Raw genomic sequence first — 14,419 nt, 5'->3', positions numbered from 1 at the left:
CCCGTCCAATACCTTTTTCTCAGAGGCGGGACTTGGGGCATCAACCCGCATGCAATCAGACATGCTCTTCTCTGGGTCCAAAGCGGCTGACCCTGAGTGCAGTGCTTAGCCTCGCATCCTGAGCATAACATTTTAGCTTTTTATGGTATCCAACCATGCTTGGGGCGAATGTCCTGCTTCAATGGCTGTAAAGGCCTGAATGATCATGGCTGCATCACCCTGTTGGGAGACTCTAATCTTGCATATATACCACAGGCAAACCAAGGAGACCAACACCAGAAGGCCTGCTAACGCTCCCATGCCCGCCCATTCCTTCAGATGATTCATGGCTGCAGCAATCCATGTTGATAATCCTGTGGCTAGTCCTGCGTCCACTCTGGTAGAATTTACTGTGACAATGGCCATTCTCAGCTGCTCCATCGTAGTATCGAATTCTCCAGTCCAATTACCTAAAATATAGCTCGACAATTGTTTAGACAGATTTGCAGCACAGGAAAAATTCTCATGTTATATGCTAGTGACTCAAAGTCCAGGATATTTTCATTGACAGCCAAGTTGAGCGATTTGCCATAGGGTATCAATTTGCTCCTGCACGAGGTCAATCCTCTGATTGAACACCATCAAGCCTCCTTTTAGTTGAGCATTAATTCCTTTATGTACAACTAAGGCATGAGCTACATTGGCTAAAGATTATTCAGGGTCTGAGCAGTCTGCCCAGTATGACTCATGGCTAATGCCCCGGTGGTAGCTCCAACAGCCGCCAATGAGATGGTAGTAACAATGGTGGCTGTAGTTCCAAGATCCCTTTTCTGTCTGAAGAGAGTCATAGCGTGAGGGGCATCAACGGGCACAGGCACCCAGTGAGGCATGCGAGTAACCAGGGCATACCTAAATTTACTAGCATTGCAGCATTGGGCAAAAAAGCAAGTATCATTACCACAATTACTTGGCTCTATCTGGCTAATAATGAATATAAATGGGGGATATAGACAAACAGGTGTGGGCTTATAGGAAATATTATGAGAAGCCTTAACCCCCTCGTTGGAACATTCTGCGTCAGTTCTAGAACTAGCAGTGGTAGTGTCCGAGGTCTGAGTAGGTTCAGGAGACCATTGCCCCCAGGGGCGAGACTTGCTCCATGCCAATTGACTTTAATTTAATTTTATTAATTACACTTTATTCACTTTGTATCCCCCCATAAGCCCCTCCCTTCTCTCCTCCCGGTCCCCCCCTCCCTCCCCCTTCTTCACACGCCCCTCCCCAAGTCCACTGATAAGGGAGGTCCTCCTCTCCTTCCTTCTGATCTTAGTCTATCAGATCACATCAGGAGTGGTTGCATTGTCATCTTCTGTGGCCTGGTAAGGCTGCTCCCCCCTTAGGGGGAGGTGATCAAAGAGCAGGCCAATCAGATTATGTCAAAGGCAGTCCCTCTTCCCATTACTGTGTAACCCACTTGGACACGAAACTGCCATGGGCTACATCTGTGCAGGGGTTCTAGGTTATCTCCATGCATGGTACTTGGTTGGAGTATGAGTCTCTGGGAAGACACCTGTGCTCAGATTTTTTGGTTCTGTTGCTCACCTTGTGGGGTTCCTGTCCTCTCCAGATCTTACTATTTCCCACTTCCTACATAAGATTCCACGCACTCTGGAATTTTTTACTTTTAAAACCTTGTAGCTGGACAAGATGTCTATAGTCTCACCATGTAGGAGACTTGTTAAAAGGGATCCAAGCATTTGTAGCCAGCCTGGCCTACACAGCATGTGCCTGTCTCAACAAAACAAAACAAAAATCCCTCATTAAGGAACCTAATAAAGTGGTTTAAGACTTTTAAACTTCTTTACATGCTGCTTAAAAGCTGAAGAAGATCTGTCAACTATATATTCAGCTCTAAAAACAGGCTGGGTAGACTATTTTTAATCATTGTGATGAAAATGCAGCAGTACTAACTATTATGGTCAGATAAGTGCAGGCATATATATGTGCAATTTTTAACTAGTTTCACCTTATAATTGTGAAAAAAAAAAAAAAAAAACCAAACTGAGTCAATGGAAGAACAAAAAAGGACTTTCCATGTAGGCTTCCTCCATGTGGCCTACTGAAAACTTGGATCTTGTTTAAAAGGCATCTGATTTATATGCAGATATGTCTCTGAGAAATTAAAATCTGTTGTTCAGATTTCCATATGGCAATGTCTTACAATGTTAGGACATAGTATCTACTGACCTAAAGAGGTAAGACATTGCAGAATGTGCAATGCAGAACAGTTTCTGTAGCAGTCACACACACTGCACCATGGTATGCCTTTTTATTTCACGTAGATGACAGTGTGGTTTGTTACTGCCTTCACCGTTGTTCTAAGAGCACACAGTATCTGATGAAATGCACTGTGACTTTACCAATAAGCTTCTGGGTTCCTTCCATGGGCAGGAAGGACCAACATAGATGCTTGGGTAGAAATACAGTCTGATTAGACAACAGTGGAAGGAAAATGCCCTAATTCACAAACTTCCCTGCTTTTACAACTATCCCACCCTTGAAAATCTCAAGACAGAAGCCTCACTGTAAACTAGAAAGCTGTTAACTCTCTCTAATAACATTACACATATAGCTAAAGAAAAACTGCATGTGCAAGTAATACCATATTCATTTTTTATTTAACATGGGGATGGAATGGGGATAGCATACATTTTATTTGTACAATATTTAACAATCACTTATTCAAGGTGGGATTTTATGGGGATTTTTTTCATTTTTAGCTTTCTGTTAAATACTTGCAGAAAAAAAAATAGCAAGTACAATATGACAGTAGTACAACAACCTGTGCCCAAAACACTGACGAGAAATACAGAGTAAAGCTAAAATAATTGTTTACCAATATTTTGAGAGGTAACAAATAGGGAGATACGGGTTGAGACTGCATAAAAAACGTACTGCTGGTTGAATATCTGAGGTAAATGATGTTTAATCAAGATGCTACTTGTATCTTTGTCCATAAATTGTAAATAATTTTATGCACATTATACCAAATGTTCCTAAAAAGTAATTTTTCAAAAAAGTAAAAAAGAGAAACTGGAAAATATCTGATGAAGCATTTTTTTCTTTCTTTTTTTTTTATTTTATTTTTTTTAGAAAACAGTAATCAGTCTATTCCACTAAACTACCATCTCTCTGGTGAGGGTATTTTCCCCAGCCATTTGTACTTTACTTAAAGGTGACTATTAAGGATAAGAAAAGGGGACAGAAGCAATGTTTTCATAATTTTGTGATACATGATTCTATTTTTAAATCCAAAGGTGTTGGTGTTTTTTTGTTTTGTTTTTCTTGATTGTATTTTCAGAATATCACCATGAAAGGTAGTGCAAGTTCATGGGACCAATAATTGTGAGGCACAGTCTCTGTTCTGGAATTCACAAGGTACCTGTAATAAAACGTCCAAACAAGAATCACAAATCACATGCTAAAACTCCTAGCATCTAAAGTACATACAAGATCTGTGCAGGGCATAGATAGACTTCAAATAAATTCAAACACTGGTTAATCCATCAGTCCTATGGCAGTTGATCATAAAGCGTTTCTCACATGGGAGATCTGGGCAAGGTAGAGTAAGAGCAGCAGTTCTGGTGGGTATCAGAAAGGCAAAGTACAAGACGTCATGAGCACCATACACATGAAGAGTTACAGGGGTCGAAGTTTGCCATCTCCCTCAAAAAAAATCCTTTTAATCTTTGATTTTCCTTTTTCAATGTCCCTAAGCTCAATCTTTTTATCTGCCCACTCTGCACTTACTGTAAACCAAACACTAAAATGCCCTGCAAAAGAAAGTTTTAACAAGAATAGGTATAAGGACAGGTAGTCACTGGAACATTCTTACTTTACTGCTTATAAAAAAGGCTTTCTGTTAATGTAGTTCTCAAGAGAATACACGTTTTAAAATTGATAAGCTAGATTTACATACAATACCCAAGATTCCTAAAAAAAAAAAAAAAAAAAAAAAATTTCCTAGCATGAAAACAAAGCATTTTATATCATGAACCAGTCTTGATAAAATTTATCTGTAGTGCTTTCCTAACCCATAATATCCATCTTTTATCACTTTTTAAAGGAGGTTGAGTATTTATAAGCAATAGGAATTTGCTTATGGAGAGTAGCAATTTCTTTGTATGCATATTTTTAGTGATTTTCCTTGATTAGTTTACAAGTGGATGCAAACCTAAATCAAGAATTTGACAGGCCAAATACACAGAAATCAAAACCGTGAACACTGAACTTGGCAATCTTAGGAATAGAGTGAGACCTTGGGTACACACACAATGCACAGTTCTCTATAGTATGCGGCATACAGACAAGAATGCTATTACTTTCCCCTCCCTGCTTGGAGTCTGTTGACCTATTTATTTATAATCAATTTATTCTTCCCAGAGATTAATGCACATTTTATGTAAAATGTAGTGTATGATGTCTTAGCCATCTGAAGATAATGCATTCACAGTGAGCTCCTGATATTAACATGTACAAAGTTTATAAAATTAATGTATGGATGTTAAAGTGACTCGACAAAAAAAAAATGTATATAACATAATACTGGCTATTTGTTGGCAATCTAAACATTCAGGGAAATAATCTTTTACTTGGGCCTGTGTAAGTTTAAGGAAGAATCCAATCGTATTCTAATGTTGATTTTAAAAGCACTCTGGCACCAACTTGTCATCAGTTCAATTTTCTTCACAAGGATAAGGTATGAACTATCTAGAGTTAGCTGTAAAAGTAACTTCGGGAGTAGGCTAGGCTGTGTTCCTTATACCAGCACTGGTTACCTCTAAATGTCATTGCATATTTTAAGTTATAAGTTCAACTTGTTATCCCTGATTTGCTTTAAAGCAGTAATATCTGAAATCTGTGCTTAAAGGTCACTATCTCTATCCTAAGATAATTCTCTTCATATCACAGACATCAAATATTACTCTGACAAGATGGCACCACACAGTATAGTGATAAAGGTACAAGTCTCAAAGCAGAGTGAAGAGCTCTGAGTCATGACATTTCCTGAGGTGACCCTAAACAGTGATAAGAATATCCCGCACACTGTTTGATGAGAAGAAGAAACACACAATTTTACATATATAAATAAGAAAAAAATCTATTTTCAAAGATAAAATGAAGAGCTTTCCAGTGTCACAGCTCACTTAAAAAATTTAAATCATGCTTTATGTTTTCAAATATTTCCCAAACACAGCACACCTTAAAGAAAAAAGTACTACTTAAGTATGCGATATTTTGGGACCCGGATAGAAGATGAAAGGGGGGTGGGGGGTGACACCATTTTTTTTCCATTTCAAAACAGCACTTTTGTTTTCCCTAAATTACAAGCCAGTAGAAGAAAAGCTAAAACACTGCTTTATAAATAGCCACTTACTATTGGCACTAAGCATAGCTTACCATTTTTCTTAAATAACACAGTGAATTTGTAATACCTTGTTATAAAACACGTATTGATTTATTCAAATTTTGTTAGTGTTTTCAATTTTATAATTTAGCAACCGTGGAACTGAGGTATACCTTGCTGAGGGAGGGTAAAGTAATGCTTGGAAGCCTCTTTCCTGTGCCCACTTTGATGACGCTATGTGCACAGAACAGCAGCACACCACACATTCACAAGCTGTGTCATGTTGGCATTGCAGTAGTCGCTTATAGAGACAACAGCAAATGCAATAAAGTCACCCTTTTTAAAATCTGAAATGAAAAGTTTTTGATTTTAAAAAAAATAGCAGTAGTTCTTTTAAGGAATTAGTGTCTTCTGACAGACATTAAGAAATCTGACGTCAGTTTTCAAACACTTGATTAGCCAGGTCCAAAAGATCCTTGATTTGGAGAGGGCCACATTCTTCGTGTACATCTTTCAGAAGTTCCTTACAGTTTGCAGCTTTTTTCCTTAGATTCCCCTTCATATCTGTGCTGCAGACGATGCAGTAAGTCTCCCAGAGCCATGCTTTCCACAAGGGGCCGCTTGTGCACATGTCCCGGAGGCATCCTACTCATTTCACACAGAAAATAAACTAAGCAGTTTCCTTAGCTTAGCAGCTCCAGTTCAGAGTCCCAATTCTCAGTGTGTACAGATGGTGCAACCATCATAGACTAGATTCTTTGGGAGGAAAGTCAACATTTGTCACCATTGTGACCACTGTTACAATGTCCTCTGTAGTAATGATATTTGTTAGTCTTTGCATCTGGGTAATTCTTTCACCTACACATCCAGCTGATAACCTGGCTTCTGCGTCGTGATCCCAACATTCTTCTATCGTTTCACAGAGCATTGCCATTCCCTAAGAGAAGAACAGTCAAACTTAACAGCTGTTGTTTCTTGACAGGAAATGGGATAACTGTCATAATGAAATAGCAATTTTCATGGGTAATAGTTTCAAGATCAGCAAAGTCTGATCAGTACTCACTTTGGCTCTTTTTAATGAATTCATTATGCAGGCCAGCCTGGCCTCAAACTCTTAATCTTTCTTCCTAAAGCATTCGAAATAGCATGGCTAGATCAAAATCCAGTTTTATTGAATGTAATTTTACATGCCATCAAAAAATGTCACCTTTTCCAAGCATTAGGGATTCACAGCAGGAATATGTTTTTAAGTTCCAATAATCCATGATCATTTCAAGTAGACTCACAACCAAGTCTAATGTGGGTACCAATTTTTTTTTTATCACTTTCTTAGTTGAGACTAGCATTTCTCCCATGCAGTTAAAGATTAAAAGGCCACCCATGAAGAATCTATCTCTAGCTTCAGGATGTAGTTACTTTTATTTGAATTTCTAGTGATATTAACAGCAAATTACCAGCACAATTCTATGCTGTTCTGTCTGCTCTAACTGTAAAGTGAAGTCTTGAAAGCCTGAAAGAATTAACTAAGACTTCATGGAGGAGAGAACACTTGGTGCTAAATAAGTGTTAAAATGGCATCTATTAGAAGGTAATAATGATAAGGCTATCCAGCTTCCCATGGATTCAGATCCAGGCATTTCTTTCCTCATGTAGCTTTTAAAATGGGATGTATTTGCTTGAACTTAACTAGATCTTAACTAGTTAGGAGCCTTCTTTGTAAGGCTTGGTGACTTCAGACAAAGCCCTAATTCTGCCTCTGAACTTCGATACAAAACATCTGTGTGAGGACCACCTTCCCAGAAGAAAAACGTGCAGAGAATAAACATCATTCTGAAAAGTGTTTTTCTTGAAATTTCAAATGGAAAATAAGTGTATAAACTTACTGCATGTTTCTGCCAATAATCTCTTAAAACAGGCCTCTTTTTTTTATGAACTACAACTTCCTGCATATCTTCAAGAGATGGATGCTGGCCAATTTCCTCCTCAAATGGCAACATATACTCATCTACAGGTCCTGAAATGTAAAAAAAGGAAAATCCATTTAAATTCTTCCTGACTAGTACAAGCTCTTTAAAATATATTCTGTATCCGTATTTTCCCATTTGATATTCGATAATACAAAGAGAAAAGAACCCCCAGCTAGACTTGTATCACCAGATACAATTAGGACCAGAATCTAATTTATGAGAAATTAAAAGGTCTGTTTTTAGGAGTTTTTGATGACTACTTTTTTAAGACAGGGTCAAGCTAAATAGTTTTGACTGGCTCAAACTCTTGATCTTCGTATTTCACCTCACCAGACTGTTTTTGGAACACATGCTGAATGCCCATGTCTAGGTATCAGAAAGGGCATCAGTATTTGGAAATCAAAGCTAGGAATCCCTCTTCAGAAGACTCACTTCAGCAATTCATATCAGAATGTTAATATTAAGAGGTGTTAGCACCTCTGAAGACTTAGTTATTATACTTAGTAATTATACTTAGTTCCACCTAAGTATAATTACTTCTGTGGTGTGCTCAAACACCCTACATGACCGCATGAGGAATTAGTGTACTTCACAACTTCCAGTCCTCTCTCACAAGCATATTTATAATACTTTCAATGTTATTTTATGTTTAATTAATAAGGGTACTTCAACCTGAATTCCCATCAAGTCAAAATGTACCTCATGACAAAATTAATTCAGTAACATAACTTGTTTTAGATCTCAGATAGATAGGAACATGCACTTAAGAGTTAACAACTCAAATTCAATAGATTCTTATTTAGAACTAGACACACCTACATTTTATTGTTTATCTCCTAGTGACGGTGGCATCTGCTCTATTTTGTAAATAAGATAGCTCAGAAAGTTAGCTTTTGGACAGAACTATCTGACTATTATGAAGTGGAGTTGAAATATGAATCTGATCTGAAATCTGTGCTTTTAATCTCTGTATTATCTCCTCTTCACTCAAAACACATCACTACTGCACAGTGTTACTGACTTGAGAGAAACAAATGAACCTTGCTTATGCAAAGTATAAAAATGCACCAAATACTTCAAAGAAAATATGAACTGCAAGAGGCACTGACTCAGACCTGTATGAGTTTTAGGAACTGTCTTTTCTTATTACTACACTTACTCGGTGTGTACTATTTTGTGCATGCCACAACATGCATACAGAGGTAAGAGAACAACTTGCCTTCCACTGTGTGAGACTCAGGACGAAAATGGGGTCATGAAGATTGCCCATGAGCCATTTCACCAGCCCTGTGGGAACCTTTGGGTGGCTGAAGAACTGCTATGTACATCCAGTAACTTAGTACCAATATCCTAGAATTTCAATCTTTGTCTGGTTCACAGGTAAATGACATTGTCATCAATCAACTGGTGGCTTGTAAAACACAGACTTCTCAGGACTCAGCCAAGCCTACTTATTTGTGTGTGTGTGTCTAATTTTTTTGCCTGCATCTGTACCACAGCCATGACTAATGTTCATGAAGGAAGAGCTTAACCAATGTTAAGAACTAACCCATCTTCTGAGCCTCCAAGATTCATAGGAGTTGGTGAATTTTAAGAACTGCTGAATTTGAACTAACAATTTTTAAAATGTTTTATTTATTATATGTACATTGATGTTATGCCTGCTTGGATGTGTCTGAGAGGATAGCAGATCCCCTGGAACTGGAGTTACAGACAGTAGTGGGCTGCCATGTGGGTACTGGAATTTGAACTTGGATTCTTTGGAAGAACAGCCAATGCTCTTAACTGCTGAGCCATCTCTCCGGCCCCAACCAGACACAAATTTAAACACATTCATTTTATCAATATGGTTCATTTTTCTTCGGCCCTAATTTCTGCCTTGTGACATAGCCTGCTCTTAAGTATTTACAGAACACTACAACGCATTTAAGAAAAATGAGCACCTACCAACCTTTTCTGTTGCCATTCATGTGTCCCAGTAACCCCTTTCCCTACAAAGTAACTCTTCTTAACCCCTCCATCACACTGTATATCTCTCACCAGTGACTGCACTAAACCTCGTTAGTTACTGATGCCTGACAGACTGTTCACACTTGACTCACTCTAGAGTTCACTCTCTAGAAGGTATTCAATCACCTTAACTATGCAGTACTTAACAACAGGGCCTGCTGCATTAACATGACACCAAGTCATGGTTTGATATGAAGGACACAACATAGATGTTCTTAAACAATGTAGTATGTGCTATCTGACCTACTTCTACCTCCAAAGTGTCAATGCCAGTTCCTTTCATACCCAGCCCCTCCAAGTTCACCTTGCCTCCTGCATCTTCAGCCACCTGTTGGAGTCCATGAAAGAAAATGTAGTTATTTACCTCTTTGTGTAATAACTTTTCATAAATGTAGCATATATACTCTTTAAAAAATGCTTTTTCCCTTACCATCTGCAGCAGTACAACGAGAAGCCAGTTCCCACAGCACTAATCCCATGGCGTACATATCTATCCTCAAAAACGCGTCCCTTTGGAAGTTTATAGCACCCTCTAAAACCTCTGGAGCCATATACCTCCGGGTACCAACCTGAAAAAGATTTTTTTAAATCAAACAGTACTCACTTTTTGACTTTATGAACTAATGTTTTATTTATGGTTTTGTAGGAAGAAAACCAAATACGGTCTATTTATCCAGAGTAAAGTAACTAGATCCTAATTGTAACATCACAGGGTATATGTATTAAGACAGTATACCTAAGTATATCTATGAAGCAGCATAGGCATCAATGAGGTCACCCTTAGGTAATGGTGAATGAGCTTTTGACCAAACTTCAGCAGTTATATGCACATTTAGAAATGGTTTTTAGAAAATAAGGACAGGCGAGTAAAACTCTCAAGTTCTCTGTTCAACATAAACATTTTTACTAGTATTCTCCCCAAACAAGCATGTCAGCTTTTCTAGTGTTCTCCAACCGCTGACATTACCTTGAAGAAATCTTAAAGTGTTAATTAATGTTGCCAGAACTCAGTGTGTCATGACTGCGCACAGCTATGTTCCTGGGGGTCAACAAGATATGGAAGGAAAAGAAAACTCAGAAATAACAAAATAACCTGAATAATTTGAAAGAGAACTAATAAGAACAAAGCCTTGAAAGAATAATTTGGCTTTGTAGGATATGTCACATTTCAAACTGTTTTTAAGAAAATATTTATTTTCTTTTTAATTGCATAGGCAGGGAGGAGCTCTGTGCACGTGGTGAATGTGGGTTCCCACAGAGCCCATAAAAGGATGTTGGGTCACCTGGAACTGATCTTACAGGCATTTCTAAGCAGCCTGAGTGAGGAAATGAACTTGGTTCTTGCAAAGGCCGGAAGTACTCTTAATCCTGGGCAATCTCTCCTGTCCCTAAACTGTTCTTGTTTAAAAAACAAAAAGGGAATCTATACAAGTGTAAACACCTTTCCTAGCTTCACTTTTTTTTTTTTTTTTTCCTGAGAATAAAATACATGGGTATTCTCCTCTCCTCTGGCCTTGTGCAATCCATAACTGGAGTTTGGCACCTCGTTCTGACCTTTTCAGGAGCTCTGAACTCTAGAAAGAATTTAAAAAACAAACAAACAACTAAATTTTTTAAAGAGCTGATGAGTAGATATAGAGTCAGAAGCAAGAAACTGTCGTGTAGAAAATGAGGAGAACATAGTGCGTGGTCATGAGAAGCGACCCACTATCCTCCACTGTTAGGATGATGGGAGGCTGGCCAAAGAAAACTGAATTTACTGAAGGTGAAATGACTTGGAAATGGATTCTTCTGTGACCAGTTGTTTTGAAAAACAAAAAACAATGTTGCCACAGTTAAACATTGTTCTAGTGCTTGCTTAACCTGCGTTGACAACAGTATTAAAATGTTGCTTCTCAAAGTAAAATATATCACTCCTGATTAGATGATGACTCAATCACTACCTCAACAACTTTAGAGCAAGTCAACGTTGATCTTAAAACTAAGATGTGCTTATTTTTTTGCTCATGTTTTATAGTGGTCGTTCTTACCTGTCCATGGGTGTCACCTGCAGATTTGCCAGCCTCAAACTTTAAAGCCAACCCAAAGTCAGCAATGCAAGCTGTCAGATTGTTTTTCAACAGCACATTTTTACTTTTGATGTCCCTATAAATAGAAAAATTAAGTATTTTAAACAAGTTATCTTAAAAAAATTCTATTGGAAGGGAGGAGAATATGGAATATGTTATAAAAATAACCTTATTTAAAAGTATGAAAGGCAAAGAAAGAGATAAGATGCTTAGACAGAATCCAACCCTGGGCTAAAGCACACGAAGTAACGAACCCAGCTTAGCAGGACCAAGAAAATATGCTCTCCATAAAAGCAGTTTTACAAACAGCCATTCCAGTAATACGTATCATCTATGTCACGCCCACATAATCATAAAATTTACTATTGCTTTAAGGCAATGGGAATGTTTCAGATCTTGTAGCTACAAACCTCTATAGAACCTGTAACTTCAGAAAAACAAGACAGATTTAAAAATAGCCTTTGATAAAATTTCCACTTTAGATTGGCAACACACTGCAGTGATCCTTGCACTGCATGGCCACTTTTGTAGGAAAGTACCTCTAGGTCCACGCACAGAAGCCCTTTACTATAAATCAGAGCCTGGTACTTTGAAAAGTCAATCCATCTAGTTTACCTTAAAGACAAAGCAAAAATGTCTATGCTGGAACCAACAGGGACACTTAGGAAATCATCATTTAGACCCACAACAGGATGGAAGAAGAGTCAAATGCTTCAGAAACCAACTGGTTTCAGTATCAAAACATTTTCAGGGCTCCTATAGCTAACAACTTTGGCAAGGTCTGAAGGATTAATTTGAGTATATTAATAGAAGGCTGACTCATGAAGGAAGATGAAAGAAAGAGGAGCCCTTTCTAAAGATGTCACTTATGATTTGCAAAAATCAGAATCTGATGACATTCACTTAGTTGCTATATCAATATGTTAATACCTACTTTTAAAACAGCCATTTTTAAACTGAACAGACAATGACAACTCAATTTCCTATTCTTACAAGGAAGTTATAATAATGGTCAACTAAATCTATTTTTCAGGAACAAACACTTTTCCTTTTCAATACATGGTAAAAGTTTCTTCACTGAACAGTTGTCTCCTCTCAATCTTCTACTTTAGATCAAGGAATTATATGTACAGTCATCCAAAAATCAAAGAAAATACTTAGTCTACACTTAATTTCATCACCGTGTATCTATTAAAAATTGACTTTAAAGTAAATCAAATTTTTGAGTTAAAATCACTTCTTGAACATGGTTTCAGAAATTAGACAAATTAAAACATGAGCTAGTCACACTTTAATAATGAGATTAACATGTACATTACCCAAAATTACATCAGGCAATCTCAAACCTAATTTTAAAACATGATCACCTCTTCAAATATGATTGGACAACCAGGGCAAAAAAAAAAACTTTTGACAATTAAAAGTTTAAGTAGTAAACATGTGAGTTTAATGGAAAGACAATACAAATTCTTGTTCTACCTGTGAGATATTGCAGGCTTGTGGCCATCTTTTAAGCCAGGTATATCCTCATGTAAATATGCCAATCCTCTAGCCATGGTTTCTGCAATATGACAAAGTTCATTCCAAGAGACCACATTAGCCTTAAGAAAATCTGATAGTGAACCCTAAAGAAAAGAGGAGGGGGAGAGGAAACAACCATAAGCTCTTGATGAAAGTTTTACATAGATGAAAACTTTTCTTTGGATATGAAGACAATGCATTCCTTTGAAAGACTTAAAAAATAAAAATTCCACAGAGTTGTTCAAACTTCCTTTCAATTCACATTAATGAACATTCAACTACAAAAGACTAATTTTAAAAAGTTTATTACCAAAATAAATTAATTTCCTTGACTTTAGGAGGTTAAAAAAGAGAGAAAGAAAAGAAAAAAGACTTAGTTGAATGTCTTAGAAAAAAATACTAATCTTTTCGGTGAAACACACTGACATCATAGGTTGAAAACATAAATAACCACTACCATACAGAGTAATCCTGAAGAAATTACTTAGTTGGTAAAGTGCCTGTCACCCAAGCATCAGGACCTGAGTTCAGATCCTCAGGCCAACGTTAGTTCTATAACCCCAGTGCTAGGAGGGCACAGACTCATTTAGATCCCTGGAAGCATCAGTGAGATATAGATTCAGTGACAGACCCTGCCTCAAACAAAAACAAAGTATGAAAAGCAACTGAGGAAGGCGCCCAAATATTAGGCACAGATTTCTACACATGCATCTTACACATAATGGTGTACACAGACACAAACACAAACATACACACACAGACACACATACCCATTCATTAGAGGTATATGATCTTTATGGTAAAACACTAAGTAATATATAAAGCCACTCACACTCAACAGTGATGACACTCATAAAAACTATCTTAGTTGGCCACAGTAACACAAATCCACAATTCCAGCATGTGGGAGGTTGCAAGACACAAAAATGAGTTTGAGACCAGCCTGAACTACACAGAAGACTTTTCTTTAAAAACAATTCCACTGATGCTCCTTTCTATTTCTATGCCAGTACCATGCGGTTTTTATTACTGTTGCTCTATAGTACAGCTTGAAATCAGGGATGGAGATACCTCCAGAAGATGTTATTGTACAGGACTGTTTTAGCAATTAAGCACCAACAAACCAAGTAATCCAATTAAAAAATGGGGTACAGAGCTAAACAGAGAATTCTCAATAGAGGAATATCGAATGGCGGAGAAACACCTAAATAAATGCTCAACGTCCTTAGTCATCAGGGAGATGCAAATCAAAACAACCCTGAGATTTCACCTTACACCCATCAGAATGGTTAAAATAAAAAACTTAAGTGACAACACATGCTGGAGAGGATGTGGAGAAAGGAGAACCCTCCTCCATTGTTGGTGGGATTGGAAACTTGTACAACCACTTTGGAAATCAATCTGGCACTTTCTCAGAAAATTTGGAATAGTGCTTCCTCAAGACCCAGCTATACCACTCCTAGGCA

At 37.6% G+C, this 14,419-nt stretch overlaps 1 protein-coding gene across 2 annotated transcripts in view; it reads right to left on the bottom strand.

Annotated features, from left to right (window-relative positions):
* Nucleotides 1-2,635: 2,635 nt before the first annotated feature.
* Nucleotides 2,636-14,419, bottom strand: part of Acvr2a (activin A receptor type 2A) — an 85,650-nt gene continuing 73,866 nt past the window's right edge. For both annotated transcript variants that reach the window (XM_060390130.1, XM_060390131.1), the window contains 5 exons: nucleotides 12,912-13,057; nucleotides 11,394-11,508; nucleotides 9,794-9,932; nucleotides 7,270-7,400; nucleotides 2,636-6,323 (listed from right to left, as the gene is read on the bottom strand). In XM_060390130.1, the coding sequence (XP_060246113.1) occupies nucleotides 6,129-6,323; nucleotides 7,270-7,400; nucleotides 9,794-9,932; nucleotides 11,394-11,508; nucleotides 12,912-13,057 (726 nt within the window). In that variant the 3' untranslated portion in view covers nucleotides 2,636-6,128. The remainder of the gene's footprint in view (nucleotides 6,324-7,269; nucleotides 7,401-9,793; nucleotides 9,933-11,393; nucleotides 11,509-12,911; nucleotides 13,058-14,419) is intronic.

Source organism: Meriones unguiculatus, chromosome 8 (genome assembly GCF_030254825.1).
Source record: "Meriones unguiculatus strain TT.TT164.6M chromosome 8, Bangor_MerUng_6.1, whole genome shotgun sequence".
Classification (NCBI taxonomy): Eukaryota; Metazoa; Chordata; class Mammalia; order Rodentia; family Muridae; genus Meriones; species Meriones unguiculatus.
Note: the sequence above shows the minus strand (reverse complement) of the source record. Positions and strands in the feature narration are given on the sequence as shown.